The 23,594-nt window shown below is 43.2% G+C and overlaps 1 protein-coding gene across 2 annotated transcripts in view; it reads left to right on the top strand.

Moving 5' to 3' along the window:
* The window catches only part of LOC148508063 (uncharacterized), a 44,208-nt gene extending 29,296 nt beyond the window's left edge, over positions 1–14,912 (top strand). The window contains exons 1-6 of one of the 2 annotated variants that reach the window (XM_088445196.1): positions 4,757–4,853; positions 4,988–5,085; positions 5,188–5,299; positions 6,117–6,214; positions 6,389–6,500; positions 11,498–14,912. In XM_088445196.1, the coding sequence (XP_088301322.1) occupies positions 4,772–4,853; positions 4,988–5,085; positions 5,188–5,299; positions 6,117–6,214; positions 6,389–6,500; positions 11,498–13,245 (2,250 nt within the window). In that variant the 5' untranslated portion in view covers positions 4,757–4,771 and the 3' untranslated portion in view covers positions 13,246–14,912. Of the gene's footprint in view, positions 1–4,756; positions 4,854–4,987; positions 5,086–5,187; positions 5,300–6,116; positions 6,215–6,388; positions 6,501–11,497 lie in introns of those variants that run through there. The other variant, XM_088445197.1, reaches the window with a different exon arrangement.
* The last annotated feature ends 8,682 nt before the right edge of the window (positions 14,913–23,594 follow it).

The raw sequence follows: 23,594 nt of genomic DNA, 5'->3' as shown, positions 1-23,594 counted from the left end.
TTGCAGGGGGCACTATGAGGTGAGCAGTATGAATGTATAAGGCATTATGCAGGGGGTACTATGGGGTGAGCAGTATGTATATACAAGGCAGGCATTATGCAGGGGGGGCTATATGGTGTGAGCAGTATGTATATACAAGGCAGGCATTATGCAGGGGGGGCTATATGGGGTGAGCAGTATGTATGTATAAGGCAGGCATTATGCAGGGGGCACTATGGGGTGAGCAGTATGAATGTATAAGGCAGGCAGTATGCAGGGGGCACTATGGGGTGAGCAGTATGAATGTATAAGGCAGGCATTACGCAGGGAGGGCTATGGGGTGAGCAGTATGAATGTATTTATTTTATTTATTACCAGTTATTTATATAGCGCACACATATTCCGCAGCGCTTTACAGAGAATATTTGGCCAGTCACATCAGTCCCTACCACAGAAGAGTTTACAATCTATATTCCCTACCACATGCACACACACATACACACTAGGGTTAATTTTTTGTAGGGAGTCAATTAACCTACCAGTATACTTTTGGAATGTGGGAGGAAACCCACGCAAGCACAGGGAGAATATACAAACTCCATACAGTTAGGGCCGTGGTGGGAATCGAACCCATGCCTCATTGCTGTGAGGCAGTATAAGGAAGGCATTATGCAGGGGGCACTATGGGGTGAGCAGTATGAATGTATAAAGCGGGTATTATGGGGTGAGCAGAATGAATGTATAAGGCAGGCATTATGCAGGGGGTATTATGGGGTGAGCAGTATGAATGTATAAGGCAGGCATTATGCAGGGGGCATTAAGGGGCAGGTAGTAAAAATATATAAGGCAAGCATTATGCAGGGGCACTATGAGGGGGAAACAGTGAGGCTGTAAAGACTACAGTGGGCACTGGAGGATATCAGGAGATCATTATTAGGCCACTAGGTGAGCGCTTTAAGGCTATGAAATGGGCACAGGCAGGAAGAGGGCATTATGAGGCTGTAGCTGGGCCAGGAGCCGGGGAGCTGTGGGAAACATGAGGAGGAGGAGGCGGAGGCGGCGGCGGGAGAAATGAGAGTGAGAAGAGCTGGAGATGGGTCTGTGCTGCCGTCAGAAATATAACCAAACCAGGCTGGCGCCAGTCACCGCCTCCTCTGAGCACAGTCAGCTGCCGCCATTAAAGGTTATTGGTTTAGCGGCTGTGCTTTCCACCTTACTTTATAGAATACTTTACCATGATATATTTTCGGTGTGTGCGTTCCACCTTACATTATATTATACTTCCGTTCTGTGCGTTTCATGATATTCGCGGTGTGTGCGTTCCACTATACTTCCGGCCTGTTGTGTGTCCCTGCATAATCCCTTCCCCCTGCATTGTACAAGGAGCAGAGGAGGCTACAGTAAGATTTCCTGTGATCACAGGCTCTATGTTGGGGCTGCCGCCTGCGTCTCGTCCACTGTGAAGAAGCAGACAGGAGGCAGCAATTGTTGTGTCTGACCGCAGGTGATTATATTATTATACATCACATGGTGCATTCTCCATGGTAACCGTGCTATATGTATAAGGAGAGCTGTATTGGGGGCGCTTCTACGTAATGCAGATGGAGCAGACTAGTGTCGTGTAAACAGGAGGGGCAGACTGGGCTAAAGTTCAGAACATGGTGCACACTAACACTTTACACACATACACACACAGTAAAAGGTTACTTAGGTTATATGAGGTGATTGCATTTGTTAGGTTAGTGTACCCCATGTTCTGAACTTTTTCCCAGACTGTAAAGGTTTTTTCCATGTTTATCATCAAATTATGGGCGGAATTCAATTGATTTCGCGGCCCGCATCTCCTGTCTAAAGTGACAGGAGTTCGCGGGCCACTATTCAATTGTGCCAGAATTTCACGCTGATCGCGCCCATAGAGGTCAGGTTTAGCTGCGTAAAGCAGCTAAACTCGACCAAAGTGCTGGGCGCGATCGCGAAAAGTGATGTTTGGGCGCCCAAACATGTCACTTTTCGCACATTTCAGCTCTCATCCCCCAGGGGCTGCGAGCTGAAATGTAGCGCTTGGCAGCTGATCGCGCCCGACAGGGGCAAGAATAGAATAGCTCCGTCGGGCGCGATAGGGGCTGGAGAGAATTGAATTCCGCCCTATGAGGGAATTGTCATTCTCTGACTTTTTAAGGCTGTAACTTCGATGGTAGAGCACCAGTGGTTGATGGTTTAGCCATCGATGGCAGAGCAGACGGCGATGCTTTCTTTCTATTTTCCTCTCTGGCATAGGGGTACAGAGCTTAGCGCCCACTTCTGATGGACTAATCGGTTAGTCCTCCCCCCACCCTTTTAAATTGTCCCACCGCCCACACTAGGAATGCCCATCAATGGTGTGAAACCATTTACGGGCATGTCAGGGGTTTCATGCCATCGATGCAAAGCCCCAGTTGCACCATCCATAATGACACCTTCGATGTCTATCCCTTGCGGTAACTCACTGGCCTTAGGCTGTCTGTCAGAGTTTCTTTATGTACTAAGTAGGGATGACCAGCAGTGTTTTAGAGGCAACAAATGTTTTTTATTTTTCCCTCAACTCAGGGGGAACGGAGCTTTACACCGCCCCTTTCCTTGATTGGCCCGCCGCTTGCCAATTCACACAGCAGGGTTGTCCATCGATGGGTACTAACCGTAGATGGCTTGCACCCAGTGCGGTTAAATGCCGGTCCATGCTAAATAGACAGTAGAATCTCTCTGCTTTGTACTTTGGACCTGATTCAGTTCACTGCAAGCTTTGCACTGTGAGCTGGTGCTTTAATAATTTGCAGACATCACGGTGAAATTGACCATAAAAACAGTGTAGAAGGCTGTTATAGGCAGTCACAGAGTTACATTTCACAACTTCTATTAATTATACCCATTCCTACATAAGCCAAAAACCTGGGGTTTTTCCTGTGCTCGTTTATAGACCCAGGTATTGGCTATGTGTGAAAAGAACAGACACAAAGTAACTGTCCCGGATCTGTAACCCACCAATTGACCAGAATTATTCCCGGGACTTGCAACCCGGGTCCGTGCCCCGGCTTATGGGCCTAATTCAGAGATGTATGTTAAACTGATGGTTAGCTCACGTCAATCGCTAAAGGACTTCGCAAGTACAAGATGTGTGCAGCCCTCCATCTGCGAGTCCGTTCGCAGTGCCTCCTAGCCTCAGCCTGATTGACAGGCTGTGGCGTTTGGGAGACGAAGTGCCTGGCACTTACGGAAATGCCGGGCTGCCCCCAAGCTCTCCCTTCTCTGTGAATAGAAGCCTGGCGCATGCACCCAGCATCTATTCACTGGCATTGATCGCTACACTGCACTGCGGCCCGCAGGTGGGGACGGCACAGTGTGGCACCGCCAAAAAGGCAGGGCACATTCTGCCCTTTTGAAATCTGTCAGGATGCAGCGACACGCTAATACATTCTAGTGGGAAAGCTACCTCCGTCTTCTCATCAGCACAGCTGTAACTGGGCAGCAGGTAGCTGCTCTCATATAATATCAGTCCCAAGGACCTCACATGTGCTGGGATATATTATATTGCTCACAGCATGCAGTAGAGGTGCTATATACTCTCCCCTCTCATATATATATATATATATACATATATATATATATATATATATATATATATGGAAAGGGTTGTATTTGTATAATACAACTTTCTTGTATAGTAAGCACAATTAACTAAAAAGATCATCATATTGGTGGATTTTAATTTATGTCTCTCATTACACAGGGTTACACTGTAGTGAAGAAGACATCCGGTGAGTGTGTGACTCCCAGTAGCCGTCAGTGTGTATCAGGAGGATTGTGCAGGACCCAGAAGCCCCATCACGGTGCCTCCACCTCACTCACTGACACTGGACAGAAACACAAGTTCCTTGAACTACCAACAAGGTCATTCATCTGCTGACTGGAGAGGTGACTGCTGGGAATGGGACATTATACAGTAACACCAGGGGATGTGTCTGGGTGATGACTGGAGAGGTGACTGCTGGGAATGGGACATTATACAGTAACACCAGGGGATGTGTCTGGGTGATGACTGGAGAGGTGACTGCTGGGAATTGGACATTATACAGTAACACCAGGGGACGTGTCTGGGTGATGACTGGAGAGGTGACTGCTGGGAATGGGACATTATACAGTAACACCGGGGGACGTGTCTGGGTGATGACTGGAGAGATGACTGCTGGGAATGGGACATTATACAGTAACACCGGGGGATGTGTCTGGGTGATGACTGGAGAGGTGACTGCTGGGAATGGGACATTATACAGTAACACCGGGGGATGTGTCTGGGTGATGACTGGAGAGGTGACTGCTGGGAATGGGACATTATACAGTAACACCGGGGGATGTGTCTGGGTGATGACTGGAGAGGTGACTGCTGGGAATGGCACATTATACAGGAACACCGGGGGATGTGTCTGGGTGATGACTGGAGAGGTGACTGCTGGGAATGGGACATTATACAGTAACATCGGGGGATGTGTCTGGGTGATGACTGGAGAGGTGACTGCTGGGAATGGGATATTATACAGTAACACCAGGGGATGTGTCTGGGTGATGACTGGAGAGGTGACTGCTGGGAGTGGGACATTATACAGTAACACCAGGGGATGTGTCTGGGTGATGACTGGAGAGGTGACTGCTGGGAATGGGACATTATATAGTAACACTAGGGGATGTGTCTGGGTGATGACTGTATCATTGTGTGTGTCAGGTTCCTATAAGGTGTCAGAATGTCGCTGTCTATCTCTCCATGCAGGAGGGGAAGTATATAGAGGAACACAGGGGTCTGTACAACGGCGTGTTGATGAATCACCGGCTCCTCACATCACTGGGTAAGAGAAAACTTCAATTTATTGTAAATTTCAATTTATTGTAAAGTAGAGAGCAGTTTTGAGGGCCTCCTAGATACACATTATCTGATAATCACATACATACAATGTACTCAGTCACTGTGTGTCTCCTACAGATGAATCCAGTAACAGAGATACCCCAGAGAGATGTCCCCGTCCTCTTTATTCTAAGGATTGTACAGAGAAGAATCACAGGACCCCACAGGAGGATCAGGTAGATGGGATTAGTGACTTTTCACTATATGATTCTACGGTTTAATTTCAATGATCTCAGACATTATTAAAGCATTGTTTTATTGTTTTGTGGGTTAATTAGGGTGATGACCTAATTGATATTAAGGTAAAAGCTATGAAGGTAGATGAAGAGACATATGTGAGGGGTGATCAGCAGTGTAAGGAGGAAAAAATCCCTACAGATATCAGCACAGGTGAGTAATAATCACTTATTACAGAACAAAGTCCCATATTCTCCTTGTTCTGTCACTACAGCAGCCTCTTATTCTGCACCCTGCTCTGTCAGTACGAACTAATGTGGACAATGTATCTGCCCAGTGGGGAAGTCAGGAACATCAGCCCCTATTATACTCTTGCTCTCCCCCTCACATCATGTCACTGTGTGTTACCAGCCCAGAGATCTGACCAATCTCCTCCCCACACTCTCTGGTGTATCTCATACTTCAGGAGCTATCAGCTCCTATTATACTTCTGCTCTCCCCCTCACATCATGTCACTGTGTGTTACCAGCCCAGAGATCTGACCAGTCTCCTCCCCACACTCTCTGGTGTATCTCATACTTCAGGAGCCATCAGCCCCTATTATACTCCTGCTCTCCCCCTCACATCATGTCACTGTGTGTTACCAGCCCAGAAATCTGACCAGTCTCCTCCCCACACTCTCTGGTGTATCTAATACATCAGTACAAGGGACGTCACCATAGTGTTTTAATCACTGATTAATGAAACGAGACCCAACGTGACATTACTTATGATCTTCCCTGTACACTAGTCATTGTAATAACTACTAAATGGACACATTGTTTCAAAGACAGGACTCCCTGCGCCTCATACTGCCCTAAATTGTGTGTTTAGGACTGTATGGGGGAGATAAGACACGTACACATCATCTGGTAATCACACACACACACACACACACACACACACACACACACACACACACACACACACACATACATATATATATACACATATATACACAATGTACGCAGTGACTGTGTGTCTCCTGCAGATGGACCCAGTAACAGAGATACCCCAGAGAGATGTCGCCATCCTCATTATTCCCAGGATTGTATAGAGGAGAATCACAGGACCTCACAGGATCATCAGGTAAGATGGGATTTGGGGTCTTGGCAAATACTGATATACCACAGTGACTTTTGATTATATGATCTAGAAGAGAAACTGTGTGTGTCTTATAAACTGTTATACGGTATACATATATAGTATAGTATATGTAAAGTCAGACATTTTTAAAGTGTTTTTGTTTTATGGGTTAATTAGGGTGATGATCTAGCTGATATTAAGGTAGAGGATAAGAAAGGAGAAGACCAGACGTTTTTGACAGGTGACCAGCAGTGTAAGGAGGAGGAAATCCCCACAGATATCAGCACAGGTGAGTAATAATCACTTATTACAGAACAGTCACATACTCTACTTGTTCAGTTTCTACAAAAATCTCTTGTAAAAAACTAAGAAGTGCAATGTATCTGCCCAAAGGGGAAGTCAGTGAACATCAGCCCCTATTATACTCCTGTTCTCCTCCTCATATCATGTCACTGTGTGTTACCAGCCCAGAGATCTGACCAGTCTCCTCCCCACACTCTCTGGTGTATCTCATACATCAGGTGCCATCAGCCTCTATTATACTCCTGCTCTCCTCCTCACATCATGTCACTGTGTTTTACCAGCCCAGAGATCTGACCAGTCTCCTCCCCACACTCTCTGGTGTATCTCATACATCAGGTGCCATCAGCCCACATCATGTTACCAGCGCAGAGATGTGACCAATCTCCTCCCCACACTCTCTGGTGTACCTCATACATCAGGAGCCATCAGCCCCTATTATACTCCTGCTCTCCTCCTCACATCATGTCACTGCGTGTTACCAGCCCAGAGATCTGACCAGTCTCCTCCCCACACTCTCTGGTGTATCTTATATATCAGGAGCCATTAAACCCCTATTAGACTCTTGTTCTCCACCTCTCATATATATTTGTGCTCTACAGCTAAGAGATCACCAGTCTGCTGATTCTCTTACAGGACGAAGATTGACATCTCTGCTGTCGTCATTCTGTGTTGCTCTTTTTTTATTTATTTCCGCTTATATTTACTTCTAAGGTCACAAAACAACAACTTGTTGAGTGACTTATAATGTATTAAAAATGACAAACACAACAATTAGAGAATCTGCATCTGCAGTATTAATCTAGAACAATCTAAAAGATCAATGACCCAGGCTTTTTCTATATTCAGGTAAGAGGTGAGAAAAACAGGTCGGTGGGAGGGGGGGCGTAGCCTGGGGACAGAAAAGATGTAGTGAACCAGAGCATTGAAAAGAGTAAGAGGCGAATGACAGGGAAACGTTATGATATGCTGCCTACAATCCCCACATTTTAGTGAATGTTTTCACCAACATTTGCCAATTCCCCCCCCCCCCCCCAACATATTAAAAACAATTATACCCCAAGTTAAAAAAAAAAACAGGCCCGCCACTGCTTGAAGGCCCCTAGAAACGTGGCCCTCAAGAGCAAGTGAGGTCGTTGACAGCATCGCCCAACTAGAAGGAAGTGAATGATGGCTTAAGCCCTGGGGCATATGTAGGGTTCCTAAAAATAAGTGGAGAAGTATCAGGAGCCAGGTCATGAGCTGTATTGGTTCTGTCCTAAACAGATAAAGAAAATGCTATTACAGGGTGGGTCTTTACAGCCAGAGAGAAAGGAGAGTATAGGGTATACAAATACTATCCGCTTCCATAGTGACCCATACCTTTGGGAGGGATGGTATATTCCATTGGGCATACTGGCCAGCTGCAAGGTAGTATGTATTAAAGTTGGGCAGTCCCAGCTCCCCACCACGGGGTGATGTTTGTAGAATTGTAAGATGAACTCTAAGGGCTTATGTTGACCCAAAAGAAGACCGAGGCAATATGTTAGAGAAGTGCAAAAATCTGTGGGGGATTCGAAGAGGTAGAGCCTGGAAAAGTAAAGAAGACGTGGGATGATCATATCGATGGCATTCATTCGTCCGATCCAGGAGATGACTTGTGTGTTCCAGGATGATAAAACCTGTTGGATAGTGGAAAGAAGGTGGGGGATAGTTTGCCCGATAGAGCTGGTGATAAAGCGGAAGTGTGATTCTAAAGCAAATTTATCCATAGGGGTCAGATGGAAATCCAGAACCTCAGTTGTGTGAGTGTTAAATGTATAGCCTAAGAGGGAGCCATAGGTATCAAGTTCTGATTCTGTGGTGGGAGAGATGTTTGAGGGGAGGGGAGTGTGGGGAGAATATCAGCATATAGGGAGGCTTTGTGCCTGTGCTTGCCAGTTATAATGCCTGAGATTAGAACAAAGGCTTAAATGGGATGGGATGGGAGAGAGGGCAGTCCTGACTAGATCCATTGTAGATACTGAACACAGAGAAAGTCGCCCCATTAGCCAGGATAGAAGCCGTAGGAAAGCGATGAAGAGCTAAAATACCCAAGTGAAATTAGCTTGAAAAGCGGATATGAGAGAGGCTCTTTTCTAATTTGCCCTACCCCTCTGTCCTGCTGTTCTACTTCTTTTCAGTGCTTGTCTACACCAAATATTCAGCCTACTTTTCTCTTTCATCCCATCTGGGGGATGCTGGTAACCTTGGGATAGAAGGAGCTGTTGTAAGAGTAGGCACCTCAGTCATACTTTGTCTTTTTCTCCTCTACATCCTACTAGGCAATCTACTATCTTCAGTTATTACCTTTGCTGGAGTGGGCATGTTTCTCAGCGGCTTTGTATTTTTGCTGTAGGTGCTACTACAGCACTCTAGAGTGCCCTGTCCGCCGCCCCCGTGTCTCTTCTGGATCATGGAGCAGGTGTACCTGATCACTGGTGTTTTTGGTGACCTCCATGCACCTGTTGCCTATTGCTGGCACCTTTGACCATGGTTCTGGTTGCTGCGGCAGGTGTAGGAAGCGCAGCCCTGTCACTCTCGATGAGGTTCGCTGTCATACGGAGCAGGGCCTTCGGTGCCATCTTGCTGCTCTCTACTTGTTTGGTTTGAGTACTGTTTGTCTCAAATATAACAGATGTTTGATTCCTGGCTCTTGTTAAGCCACGATACATCATCCACATTTAGTACTGGCTCACGTTATGTCACAATACTCTACCAGACATAGGTTGTGTGTGTATTTCTTTCTTTTGCAATAGGTTGAGTGTTGCCTTTATGGCTATATGGTGCCTGAGACTGTCCTCTCTCTCCTTATTATGTGGAGTGCAAACTTCAGTAGCTGCTCTAGTCTGACGTGGTACTGTCCACCTGTGTTGTGTGCTTCCATTTTCTGTCCAATTCTATTATGTTGGGTCTTGTCTTTGTCGATCTCCCAATGGCTATGGTTTAGCGCTGACCTCAGTGTTATGTGATCCTGGTTTACATTCCCAGCTACTTTTACCGGTGGCAGTTAAGGACCAGATGCTCCTGCGTGGTTCATACAAAGGGATCCACGTAACATCCTGTTCGAATTAGTATGCAGCCTAGTGGGTGAAGCAGATCTTAAAATTGGTGACAGGCTTGGGGGACGTGGCCGGGACAGGCAAGGAGTAGCACCTTTGTGCAAGCTCCCCAGCAAACGTATCCTACTTTTTCTTACTCAGTGAATTCAGTCTGTATATAATGCAGCACCTTGGCTGTTTTCCTCCATCCTGTGGATCAGTCTCCTCTCCTGGCGTTGGTGGCTAGTGCTAGTAGTAGGTTAGTACTGTGTGAGGCCAGGCCTTAGCAGGTATTCAAATGTGTTGAAATGGCTGTTTTGTGGTTGAACGGCCTGTTGTATCTTTAGCCATAACACTATGCCTTGGCTGTTAGGGTTTCAACCAGGCCAAGAATATTGAAAAACAATCTGTACAGGTTAGTGGACTCTGTTGGTGTTCAGATAACTTGGTTGTTACTATGACCTTCCTTTGATCACACAGCAAATTCCTCTTTTCCAGCCTAGTGACTCTACATTTTTAGTTCCTCTCCTGGAAGTTGCTGTTTGGTTGAACATCTGTATTACCAAAGGAAAGGCTGAGTTGGAAGCCCTATAGTATAGTACCCTGTATCTCATTTTCACCAGGACAGAACTAGGCTTTTGTTTCAACCTCTGGTGGTTGAAATCTTTTTATTCAGTACATTGTTATCTCAGCTCTAGGTCAGGATCTGTTCTCTGGCAGTGGAGAGCCTTTCTTCTTCTTGTAGGTGATTGTGGCTTTGCATATCTATATAGCTAAATCCACTCTGTTGCAATAGAACGATAGTCTTCTGATCTTTTTTTTTAGGCTCATGGGAGAGTTTTGCCAGCGACTGCACAGCCTTGGGGCATGGATGGCTTTCGGCTCACATTCGTCAAGCATCTGTTTCAGAACAGGTCCCTGTTCCTGGACATCCTGGGGCTTATTTTACCAGTTCAGGGAGCTGGTTGGTGGCACAGGTTAATCTGAGCAGCCGCCTAGTCCTCTTATCAAATTTTACACATTTAAAGAGTTTGTAGCAAACTGGTGACAATTTAGACGTACAGTTTTAAGCACTGTTACGCATGAGCATACCCTCCACTAGTGGCAGCTTTAGAATGTCCCCAAGGTTACCAGTGTCCCCCAGATTGGATAAAAAAGAAAAGCTGAATTTTGGTTTACTTCAGTGTTTTTGTTATCTTTTCTCTGGGCTTGTTAAATTCAAACTGAAGAGTAAGACATAGTGAGTTGTTGAGTGGAATGAGACCAACTGCAAACATGTTTAGTTTGTTGTGCCTATGCCTACAACAGCGCCCTCTACACCCCAAGGTTATCCGTGTCCCTTAGAAGCAGGGAAACAGATTTAACGGTGATGATCAAAATTATTTTTTAGTAACATGACTCCAGCCATAGGGTAATTCTAGCCGTGGGTGATCAGAGGGACAAAGAGGCTGCTTCTTTCACTGTTTTCTTTTGCTACCTATATGGCCTCCTGGAGAACTTATGAGTAGTGTAAACCCATGTTGAAGGTGTGCTTCTAATTTAAACTATATCTACAGTGCCAAGGCTTCCAATGTGTGTGTGAGGTCAGTGTCTTGAGTGGGTGTTATGGTTTGATAATATCATTGGCTAATGAGGCTTCTTGTCTTACGATTCTGGCTTGGTAATGTGCTTGAGTAATGTTACCAGAATCTGCGTTTTCGTCCAATGTGGCCGTGCAGTCTGCACTTCCCTATGGCTGGGTCTATGCAGTGGGCTTAGTAATGTGGTTGCGGTTATATCTTTTGAACAAATTCATAATTACTATTTATACATTTATAATTGTACTGAAGCGTACACAATTTGCAAATTGAAATCAAACAACTGAACCTCTTGAACTCGCTAATGGTATGAAAATTTGTTCTTCAATATTTCATACATTTATTTCCAGCAGGTGGATGCAAAAGCAGGAATACATCGGAAGGACATCCAATTCTGTCTCCAGATTTTAAAGTGGAAGATAACATCATAGGGAAATCCCCAGGAGAAACCTCCATTATCCTAAATATCCATCCAGTGCATCACAGTTCAGATATGGCATCTTATCCCTCAAACCAAGTGCAATGGTCTTCTGATAACTCAGATATTATTACACATGGCACAGCTCATACAGGTGATGTAAACTTTTCCTGTTCTGAGTGTGGGAAATGTTTTACACACAGAACAAATCTTTATAGACATCAGAGAAGTCACAGAGGTGAGAAGCCATTTCCATGTTCTGAGTGTGGGAAATGTTTTACACACAAATATTATCTTGCTATACATCAGAGGAGCCACACAGGTGAAAAGCCATTTTCATGTCCTGAGTGTGAGAAATGTTTCGGACACAAGTCAGCACTTGCTAGACATCAGAGAACTCACACAGGTGAGAAACCATTTACATGTTCTGATTGTGAGAAACATTTCAGACATAAATCACAGCTTGTGAGACATCAGAGACTTCACACAGGTGAGAAACCATTTACGTGTTCCGAGTGTGGAAAATGCTTTACAGAGAAATCAATTCTTGCTACACATGAGAAAAGTCACACAGGTGAGAAACCATTTCCATGTTCTGAATGTGGGAAACGTTTTAGAGACAAATCAGCTGTTGTTGTACATCAGAGAAGTCACACAGGTGAGATGCCGTTTCCATGCTCTGAGTGTTCCAAATGTTTTAAACACAAATTTCAACTTATTACTCATCAAAAATTACACACAGGTGAGAAGCCATTTACATGCTCTGAGTGTGGGAAATGTTTTACACAGAAATCACATCTTGTGGCACATCAGCGACATCACACAGGGGAGAAGCCATATCCTTGTTCTGAGTGTGGGAAATGTTTTACACAGAGATCACATCTTGTTACACATCAAAGAAGTCACACAGGCGAGAAGCCCTTTACGTGTTCTGAGTGTGGGAAATGCTTTACGGATAAATCTGTTCTTGTTACACATGAGCGAAGTCACACAGGTGCTAAACCATTTTCCTGTTCTAAGTGTGGGAAAAGTTTTACACAGCGATCTGGTCTTATTGCACATGAGACCATACATACAGGTGTGAAGCTGTACCCATGCTCTGAGTGTGAGAAATGTTTCACACAGAAAGCAGGTCTTATTGTACATCAGACAACTCACACTGGTGAGAAACCATATCCTTGTTCTGAGTGTGGGAAACGTTTCAGACATAAACCACATCTTGTGACACATCAGAGACGTCACACTGTTGAGAAACCATATCCTTGTTCTGAGTGTGGGAAACATTTCGGACATAAATCACAGCTTGTGTCACATCAGAGACGTCACACAAGTGAGAAGCCATTCGCATGTCCTGAGTGTGGGAAATGTTTTATACAGAAATCAGAGCTTGTTACACATCAGAGACATCACACAGGTGAGAAGCCATTTACATGTCCTGAGTGTGGGAAATGTTTTAAACAGAAATCAGAGCTTGTTACACATGAGAGACGTCACACAGGTGAAAAACCATTTCCATGCTCTGAGTGTGGGAAATGCTTTTCACAGAAATCAGCTCTTGTTACACATCAGAGAACTCACACAGGTGAGAAACCATTTTCCTGTTCTAAGTGTGGGAAATGTTTTGCGCAAACAATACATCTTGTTAGACATCAGAAATCTCATTCAGGACAAACATTTTAATGTGCTGATGTACATGAAACGGTTTCAGCAACATGAAATGTTTTTAAGAGCTGTAGTTCTTAATATGAATTATGAACCTAGGCATAAAAACAGCAACACAATTTACATCCAAAGGTTTATTGACCCTTTGTGAATGTTGCTGATAAGCTTTTGATGAACAAACTACAGAGTACATACTTAGTCTTCATTCTAGCACCCTGCACCTGTCACAACCAGTGCACTTCCTCTATCCTGCCTGGGGTGTCTCTCTCTCTCTTGCTCTGTTCAAAATGTTAAATATAACTATATTGTGGCAGCAGGGAAGGGTTCCAGTGGAGATTCCCTATATGTTATTCTGAGGATCATCAGTGATTATCAGGGGTTGGAGCTATGTTCAGTGATCTAACCTGGATGGAGACACTTTGGGAGAGCACTGATGGAATAAAAAGGCAAACAAGAGACGACATACACGGCCAAGCACACAATTCTAACTTTATTTAAAAAAAAAACCATTCAAAAGCACAACTTTAATGAGTGTCTTAAAAATTTAAATCACTATGTATTACATCACCTCTACACATCTAACAGTGGCATAATCTGATTTAACTATTTTACTACAGCTGTAATGTATTAAATGGCATCTAACTGCCCAGAGCTAAGGGCTACCTCTGTGAGTGTGTTTTACCAGCTACCCAGTGATAGGAATTAGCATTGTATCTATAATTAATAACTGCTGGGAACTGGTGTTATGCTATATACTGCCCGGAGCCAGGAACTAGCACAGTAGATGTACCCACTGACTTCCTGGTGCCAGGAACTAGCACAGTAGATGTACCCACTGACTTCCTGGTGCCAGGAACTAGCACAGTAGATGTAGCCACTGACTGCCTGAAGCCAGGAACTAGCACAGTAACAGTGCTCCAGCAAGTCAGTGGGTAAGGAACTAGCTCCGTAACTGTACCCACTGACAGGAACTAGCACAGGGGTTGTATACATGTATCCCCACCAACAGCCACAATTGTTATTCCGCTACTTTTTGTATCAAGTATTGCCCCCGCCTCATAGATTGTAAGCTCAATAAGGCAGGGTCATTTACACTTCTATTTCATCTTATTATATGTTATTTATATCATGATCCCCTCAATGTACAGGGTTACGTAATATGTTGTTGCTTTATAAATATAAGCAGATAATGCTATATGTAGGATGGTTCTTATAAGAATTACACACAGTGGACGCAGCCATCTTGTTGGGCTGAAACATCGCCCATGAGAAAACGCCCTATCGCTAGGAGCCAGTGACATCACTGAGGTACTCCATGTGTCCTTCAGCTGTAGTTTAAAGAAGGTCCCCAAAATGGCTGCCTGCACTGTGTGTCGGCGACAGCTGTGCTTTAATTGATGTGACTTTAGAACATATTAGAATATATATTATAGTTCCTGCTCTCTCTATGAGGGTTAAAGTACATTACCTGTGTTTAGTAATGACTCGTATATTGTGTTTTGTAGTTTGCACAGTGGGCAATACGATATATTTTAGAGGAACCTTGATTTTTTTTCAATTTTTTTTTTTTCTTTTTGCTATCGTACCTCTATTATTAAAAAATATTTTATATATAATATGTATAAGAAACATTGTATATATGGACATGGCATGCAGTCTTTACATTTTATGGTCTGTACACAACTGAGGTAATAAAATCTATCATCTCTTCCAACCAAGCTGACATTTAGTTTTCCTTACGATTACTTAAATAAGAAGAGAATAGGGAAGAAGAAAATGAATGAGTGTGTGCGTGTGTGTAGTCAGTGGGTACAATGTCAATTAGCCATATGATTTATTGTTGTACTGCTCCCTTTAGGGGTCCGGTTCATATAATCCTTAAATTCTGCCCAGGCAACCCATGTCATGTACAGGATACTATCCACTGTGCACAGGTTCTCATTACCTTTAGTAATCAAGTCCCTACCCTTATTTGTGTGTTGCTTCCATACTGAGATGATTAAATCATGCATTTTTGCATCTTTGAATAAATGTTCTGATTGTTCTCTTTCTTCCTATCTGGAGGACACTGGACCATGGGTTGTACAAGCTGGCACTTAGACTAGTATAACTTTAAGAGAGTAACTCCTTGTGACTGGATGACCCCGTTCTACCAGGCGATCCCAGATATTTTGCCCATTGACTTGAAATACTCCACTACTGGGGATTCCTTCTAACCGACTGTTACTGAGTCCTCTCACTGTGTAGTGGCTGGGTACTTCACTGCCACCACTAGGTTAATACACTGATCGCTGGTACGCCTGGGTATGTGTGGACATGCTGCTACAATCCTTCCTTGGTCTCTCACCATGGACCAGTCTGCACAGCGTAGCTGGCAGATGGTTTTAGCCCGGAGACTGGGCTCAGTTCGTAACAGCCGGAGAATGGAACAGCATTTTATGCTATTCTGTTGGTCACAGGTTACAGCAGATGAAGGCGTCTAAAGGCATAAGACTTAAAAAATACCCTGGTGGGTGCTTGGGACAAATCACGCCATACAGAGGTCACAGAAATGTCATCTTTGGTGTTCAGAGGATCCATACACCTTCAGGGCTTGCATGTCCTGTTTTTATCCCATTCTAACACATAGAATCACAGGATAAAACCTTCCCTGGGTCCCTTAAATCAATCACTGTCTCTCTAAAAGGTAAACCAAAGAAGTTTGTTTTAAACAGAATCTTGACCCCTTCTTTTTCTGTAACTTCCACAATGCAGGAATACTCCCTGATGTGCATTTCAAAGAAAGTATTTGAAACAAAGACTTGGTAATTTCACAATAGACATTTTGCTAGGTCAGGATATTTACCATCTCACTTCCTAGGTGACAATGTCCCATGAACAATCTGTGCCAAAATGTGAAAGCCTTCTAAGACAAAATACCTTCCTATAAGTGCATTGTCCATGTGCCTCCACAATTATACAATTGTATATACATTTACAGTACAGGGCACCAAGCGCCAATAGTTCATATGAAGATGGCGTGGTAGAACAAGGGATTAACTATCTTGAACAAGGTATGGGCTGCCATATTGAACACGTGGAATGGGTCTCTAGCCACACTCCCCCCTCCTACAACCCGTGGTCTATAGTGTTTTTAAGTACCCAAGGCTGTAATATGTGGTGCACCCGTCTCTCCTCATCGGGTCTTCGTTCCGGTGCCCGCCAAGACCCTCGTAATTGTAGAGGGTGGCAGCGCACCAGCTCAGCATGGCCGTGCCATCTTGCCGGGTTTCTCTTTGTGGCTCTTCTCTTTATAGAGGAGGAGAGTGCATGCATTCAGGCACCAGGCTACATTCAGTGATTTTCCATTTCTCAGCCTCTAATGGAATGCTAAGTATACGTTGTGGTGGTTTCTAAATAGAATGTATGTTTATGCTTTGTGTTCATTGCACAGCTGTTTTATTACATGCAGGCTGCCTGCCTGTTTATTATGCAGTATAACTCTGCATTCCAGCACTCCAGTCTGTGGTAATTGCACATGTGTACCTGCATAACAATATTATGTCCCTGTACTTGCCTACTGTTGTAGTTTCTTCTCGGGGAGAATCCAGTAGAGGATAGTCTTCATTCTAGCAACATCCACCTGTCACAACCTGTGCAGTTCCTATTTCCTGTCTGGGGTGGTGTTCTCTGCTCTGGTGCTTCTAGCAAACTCAGCTGATGCAACAAACTGCTGAGATTAAGCAGCTTGTGCTAGAAGCACCAGAGCAGAGAGAGACACCCCAGACAGGAAAGAGGAACTGCACAGGTTTTAACAGGTGCAGGGTGCTAGAATGAACAATAGAGGAGATGCAGCTGGTAAATTATGTGGGTGGGGCCAGACTATTAGCAGCATTAGGCCCTGCCCCCTTGCTGTAAAATGCTGCACAACATGCGTATTTGAAAAGGAAGCTGGACTTCGGAGGTCTTAACATTCTGTGGGTGATACTCCAGTGCGCATGGCAGCGATAGCTATCTGTCTGCATATGTAAGTGTCCATGGTAACATTGGTAACATGGATACTTATATATGCAGTACAGGGCCCCAGGTTCAGATCCTTCTTAGCTCATTGTCCAGTGTCCTAATTTGTAAAGGTAGTTCTGACTTTGGGAGATAGGATCCAGGTAGGCTTACTGGACCTATGTCTAATATTGATTTGTCTACTATGGGTCACATGGTACTGCTTGTCCTCTATAGAGGATCACAAATGTTTTGTACTCGTTATGTATGAATGGATAATGTGCGGACTTGCCCTACATTCTTTGGGTTATGCGACTGCTGTTCCTCATGTATTTTATTGTTTCTTATAAACCGCATGAGTATTTACCTGGCTCACCTGCGGTAGCAACAGCACCTCTGTTCTATAACTTAATGTTTGAGTTTCATTCCTGACAGAGAGACATTTTATGGAACAAAGAATGCAGGTGCGCACTCTTGAGTACTAAGAACAATGATAGTCAAAATAATCCTGATAAACTCTACAATTAACATGGAGGTTCTTAGTACATGTTTGGCCAAAGATGTTTGCCCACCCACCACGTCAAGGTGAACCCCATCAGATGGGTTCTTAACATCCCTAATACTAATACATTATGTCAATTTATATACAGATTCATTTTAGCCACCCTAGTCTGGTGTGTTTTTTCTGCACCTTTAACAGTGTCAGTATTTGGCTTGTGTCACAACCGTATACACTAATTGGATCATTGGTCTTTTCTTCCACACTGGATTCGTTAGTGTGCTGATGGTATAGACAGACCAGGTTGAGCCTGTTCTATTCCTCCTTAATAAGGGTGTAGCTCTTCATTTTGGTCACAGTACTGTCCATTATTGACTGTTTTTCACCAAATGACGCCATCTCTTATGTTCTCATGGGCTGTCTCTAATTGTGCCTTTACCTTTCTTTTATGCCAGCGTGAATTATCCACTACCCACATGAGACCTGATGGCCACAGGTGAGGCGTGATGTATGTGGGGCCTTCTCGGCCTGCTGCCACAGTGGTCAGTACATGTGGGGATCTTATCCAAGTGATTGTGGTATTTTCCGCCATGCAGCAGTACGTCCTCCCCATGATACAGCCGCTGTGGTGGCCCAGGAGACCAGAATTTTAGGGATAACATTTTAGATGCCCTGCTGTTTAGTCCAGTATTTTTTGCCAATCTGGACAGATGTTAGTGTGACATTCTCTCCTATGCTTGATGAGCTGAGGGTTGAAAACCACAAATGGGGGGCCAGCACTGTGTGGTTTTTCTTTTACTTCGGGCCTATCTGGGTATGACCCAGTGTACAAATTTAGAGACATTTGTTGCATGCATTTGCAAATACATGGTAAGCCACCAGGCCAACTTCACGGCTTCTCTGATACTGGTGGTCCCTACACTGCATGAGAACAGTGCCCACTTTGGGCCATGTAACTGTCTATTGTAAGGCCTCATGGTAAAGCCACATACAGAAATACACCCAAATTGAGAGCCAGCTTACCTGGGAGTCAACCCTGGGAACTCCAACTAGCACTACAAGAGCCATGCATGCATGCAACAAATATATCTGAATTTCTATTACCATATAGTTTTCAAGTATTGTTACAGGTACAATTTAGTGTGCTGGGGAAGCCCTCCTTTCTGTTTTTTTTGCTTAGTATGACCCCTCCCTTTCATGCACCTGAAGAGTATTGCCAAATTTTTTTGAGCAATTTCCATTTTATGTTTGCTATTCTCTTCAGAAAACCTGGTCATAACAGGCACCTGGGTTCAAGTGTCCTGAAGTTTGGCCACTTTTTTGTTTCTGACAGATCAGTGTTTTATCTACTTGTTCATTGATTTAGATGGCTCTACGCGTCACAATGTCTCCGTCTTAGGGCAAGAGTAGTAGCTTTTTCTAGGCCTGGATTTGAGTCACAGGGTTGTTTCTACCTTTACCTTTGACTTTTTCCAGTGACCTTGAAACTGTGTCTCAAGGCTTATAGCACTTATCCAGGTTGTGCAGCTGAGGCCAGCACTGAAGTTTCGCTTGGACAAGCAAGGACTCTTTTTTTTTTTTTTTTTTTTTTTTTTTTTTATAGTCTCCTGTCTTAATGTTATCTGTTTTGAGCCATGTCTAAATCCTAGGATGTTTGCTCGTATTGTCCTTAAGGGGACCATTGTTCCTGAGCTACAAGTGCTTAGTTTATTCCCCCAGACCCAGGTAGGTAGACATTTATGAACCTTGGTTTGGGAGTTCTCCCTTCTTTGTTGTGGGGGGGCTAGGTCACGTTCCCTTGAAGAACTTCCCTTCGTGTATGGTGTTCTCTTTGGGCCAGAATTGCAGTGGCTACAGGTCAAGAGTACTTTCCTCCCAGTGTCAGTGCCTAAATCTAAGGGCCCTCAGTTTAATTTTTTTTGTGGACGGTAACTTTTACAGTAGTCTGGAGTCTTCCATGGCCGACCTGGGAGCATGCATAGTTCGCAGTTGTGTTTTACCTTCTGCTTAGTGGATCCAATTTAGCCACTGCATATCAGTCCCTCTTATTCTTAACAGAAATCTAAGACGGGCAAATTTTTTTTTTTTGCTAACTCTCTAACCTGCTCTGCATCACCTCTGCTTTCTGGGGTGTATTTCCACAGGATCCATGGGTTCTGACATGATGGTCCTGCACTGTCTTTTCCATCTGGGTTTTCAGGTGTTTTTTTTTGTCTGCGAGTTTCAGTTACTCTTTGATTTCCTGCAGCATAGGATGTATTGGTGGCCTAGGCAGCATAAAGGACTGGATGTCTTTTTATTAAGGTTTGGGTTCATTCTCCATATTTCAGGAGTGAGTCCATGCAATCTGACTGTCTTCAGTTGTGCCATAGAAGCCTGGATGGCTCAGTGTGTATATCATCGCCTGGTCCTGCATGCAGTTTTCATGCCCTATGTTTTGGGACTTGCTGACATCTCATTCTCAGGACGCTTGTTTTGAACCATGTTTCGTTCTGTTCCCTGACTCCTTGACTTGGTCTTAACTGTAGTCTGCTGGAAGCTCATTTATTTTTTTGGCTCTTTTTTTTCTTTGAGGAGGTAGCCTGGATTTGTTGAGGCTACTTTTTGCTTTGCCATTGCTTTGGAGTAAAGATGTGGTGTGCTAAACCCATGAAGGGTTCCATCTTCTCTAATTTGATGCCCCTTTTTTGGTGCTTCCCCATTGAGCTATGCTCATCAAGTGTCCACATTAAGTTCAGCATCAGTGTGATGGCTCTGGTTCAGTTTATGGGCACCTGGTTAAAGAGGAGTTATCCGGCCCGGGTTGGAATCCAAGCAGTTCAAAGCCCCCATGCTGACTAGTAGTGGGATTGTACCTGTTTGTAGCAACTGTAGATCAGGATAGACAACAAAGAAGGACACAGCCTCTTATGTTATTTTGAAAGATTTCTAGTAACCTAGGCTTTTCGCCATACCATCAAAATTTTTAAAATATCCTTGTACATTTGAAATATCCAAACGGGCTCGAACAAAGGGGGGGGGCAACTTCATTGGGTACTTTCCTTTAGGATACAATACAGGCAACCTGTACATGGAGGACTTTGAGTACCACTATCTGTTAGGTGGGTGTTGAGGTTGTGTGGGGGTTGGAGCATTCAGGGAGTCTGGTGTTCTATGGCCATTATATAGATTACCTTTTTTATCATTTGGGATTGGGACCTTTTTCTCTTAATTACAACACGTTTAATCTTAGTTTCACGTACACTTACAGTAGGATTCTGGTACATTTACTTGATTTGACCCTAGAGGTTATTGAAAACCAGATTGTTATTTTTAACTATTGCAAGGAAGTTAACTACAATGCATGACAAAAATATGTGGGAAAAGCACCAATCAATTAGATACCTTAGTGAGTTAAATAAAACACGATGGCTATTACCTAGCCTATGTCTTTTAAGTGCAAAAAAACCCATAATAACCCAATAATATGGGAGTCCGCTCATATCAATATGAATATACAGTAGTACTGGTAATATACTAATAACATTAAAGTGCAAAATGTAATTGATCAAAAGCGACTTGGATGTTAATAATTGATATATGAAAGTGCAAAACATGAATGTTCACCATGATAAATTATATTAAACAATACATCATTTGTATAATTGATAGATGAAAGTGCAAGTGCTGTGCAAAACATAAATATTCGCCACAATAAATTATATAAAAAAATACATAATTTATTAAGAAATAACAAACAATCCATTAAATATGTGTCCACTCCAAAAGAGGTCATATACAATCACATTAGCATAAAATACAGAAAAAAAAAACCTATTTTTTGAACTCCGATAATCAATAACTATTTTTTTATCTATTTATTTAGTTTTTTTCTGTATTTTCTGCTAATGTGATTATATGTGACATCTTTTAGAGTGGACACATATATTTAATGGATTGTTATTTCTTAATAAATTATGTATTTTTTTATTTATTGTGGTAAATTTTTATGATTTGCACGGCACTTGCACTTTTATATATCAATTATACAAATTATGTATTGTTTAATATAATTTATTGTGGTGAATATTCATGTTTTGCACTTTCATATATAAATTATTAGCACGTAAGTCGCTTTTGATCAAATACATTTTGCACTTTAACTCCAATGCATATTTACATTACACAAGCTCTCACCATCACTCTTGGAAAATAAACATCTCAAAGGGACAATTTATGCGCCTTAGGCAGGGTATACACTGGAGTCACGAATGCCCGAGAAAAGTGATTGTGTCCACACTGGACGACTTCTGGATGATCACTGTTATTCATTAACAATGCACTGGCCGCCAAGTACCAAGCTGTTTAAGACCAAAAACAGACAAAGAATCTAACTATGTGAACAACTGATTTCCCTAAGACTTTTGGGCTTTTACAAATATTGGAAAAATAAATGTATTGCTTGCTAACATGCTCTACATAAAGCCAAAATAACAAAGATAGAAAACAGACCGGTTATAAACTGATAATAAAATATGTTATCTATTACAATGTGAGTGTAAAAATGTGAATCGGTTCAAATACCATCAGTGAAAGATGGAATTCTGAAGATCCCGACAAGGGCTGATAAGTAGCCTAACCCTCTCCTCTCCCCCCCAACACTAACCTTCCCTTAGTGGTGCCTAACCCTAACTTCCCTCGGGGGTGCCTAATCCTAACCTCCCCCCGTTGGTGCCTAACCCTAATCCTTCCAGGGAGTTGCCTAACCCTAACCCCCCCTCCCTGTAGCCTAACCCTCCCTGGGATTTACTTAACCCTAAATCACCCTTGTGGTGCCTAATCCTAACCCCCATCCCCGGCTAAGCGCGCATTCTTACTGCCGCTTGGGCTTCTGGTGGTCGGTATGCCGAGACCGGTATCCTGACGTCCATTAGGCTATCTGCGTCGGCTTTATGCCGGGTGGCGGGATTCTGGTAGGTCCCTAACATACTAGGGTTCAAATCCAGAGCGCAGGACACCCCAAAAGCTGGCCCAGCCAAGCTGCCCAGGGCACCACCATAGTAAGAAAAGTGCAGTGTAAAGAGATAGTTAGGAGCAGCTGCATATAAAGAATAAAAATAAAAATTAATTTCAGAATCACCAGCAATCTGTATTAATATTCTTTTTTATTTTATAATTACCGGTACTATATTCATGTTTTTATGTAATTTATTATGCAGTCTTCATATTGTTTCATATTGCCTCCTCTTTAGATTGTTTATATAAAATAAAATACTAAATAATTATATAAAAATATATATGTATTTTTACTTTTATATATTTTATTAAACTATTATTAATAACAGTATCTGATCTGACAGACGTTCTCAAATGCGGCCCTCAAGGCAGCCCAACTATTTAGGTTTTAGAGACATCCATGGTTAAGTAGAGGTGGTTAAATCAATTTGAGGTACTAATTAAGTCACCTGTGGTCAAGCATAGATATCCTTAAAAGCTGGACTGTTAGAGTGTCTTGAGGACCACGTTTGGGAACCTCTGGTATATGAAGTACAAGAAATGTATAGATATTAAAACATTTTTTACTAACTCAGTTACACAAAAAACCCATTTAATAGAACTTTTTTTTATTGTACTCGCTGTGCTGAAGCAGACAAATACCACAGGTGATTGTAATTACTATTTATTGATGCAGCTATTTAAATGGGGTTACGTCTCCGTTCTATACTTTGACAAAGATGGAAGAAAGCATCAAAATGCATAGGTGTCTCTCTCACCATCTGCCTGGCGTTCTCCAACTGGTTCCTGTCTACATACACTGACACTTCTTACGAGCCTACTTTCCTTTTCCATCCATCGGGGGGAAGGATGGAGTCGGACACTATAAACTGGCTCCCACCCCCTATATAACCCC

The sequence above is a fragment of the Taudactylus pleione genome, unplaced genomic scaffold (genome assembly GCF_031769625.1).
Source record: "Taudactylus pleione unplaced genomic scaffold, aTauple2 ptg000377l, whole genome shotgun sequence".
NCBI classification, from domain to species: domain Eukaryota; kingdom Metazoa; phylum Chordata; class Amphibia; order Anura; family Myobatrachidae; genus Taudactylus; species Taudactylus pleione.
Note: the sequence above shows the minus strand (reverse complement) of the source record. Positions and strands in the feature narration are given on the sequence as shown.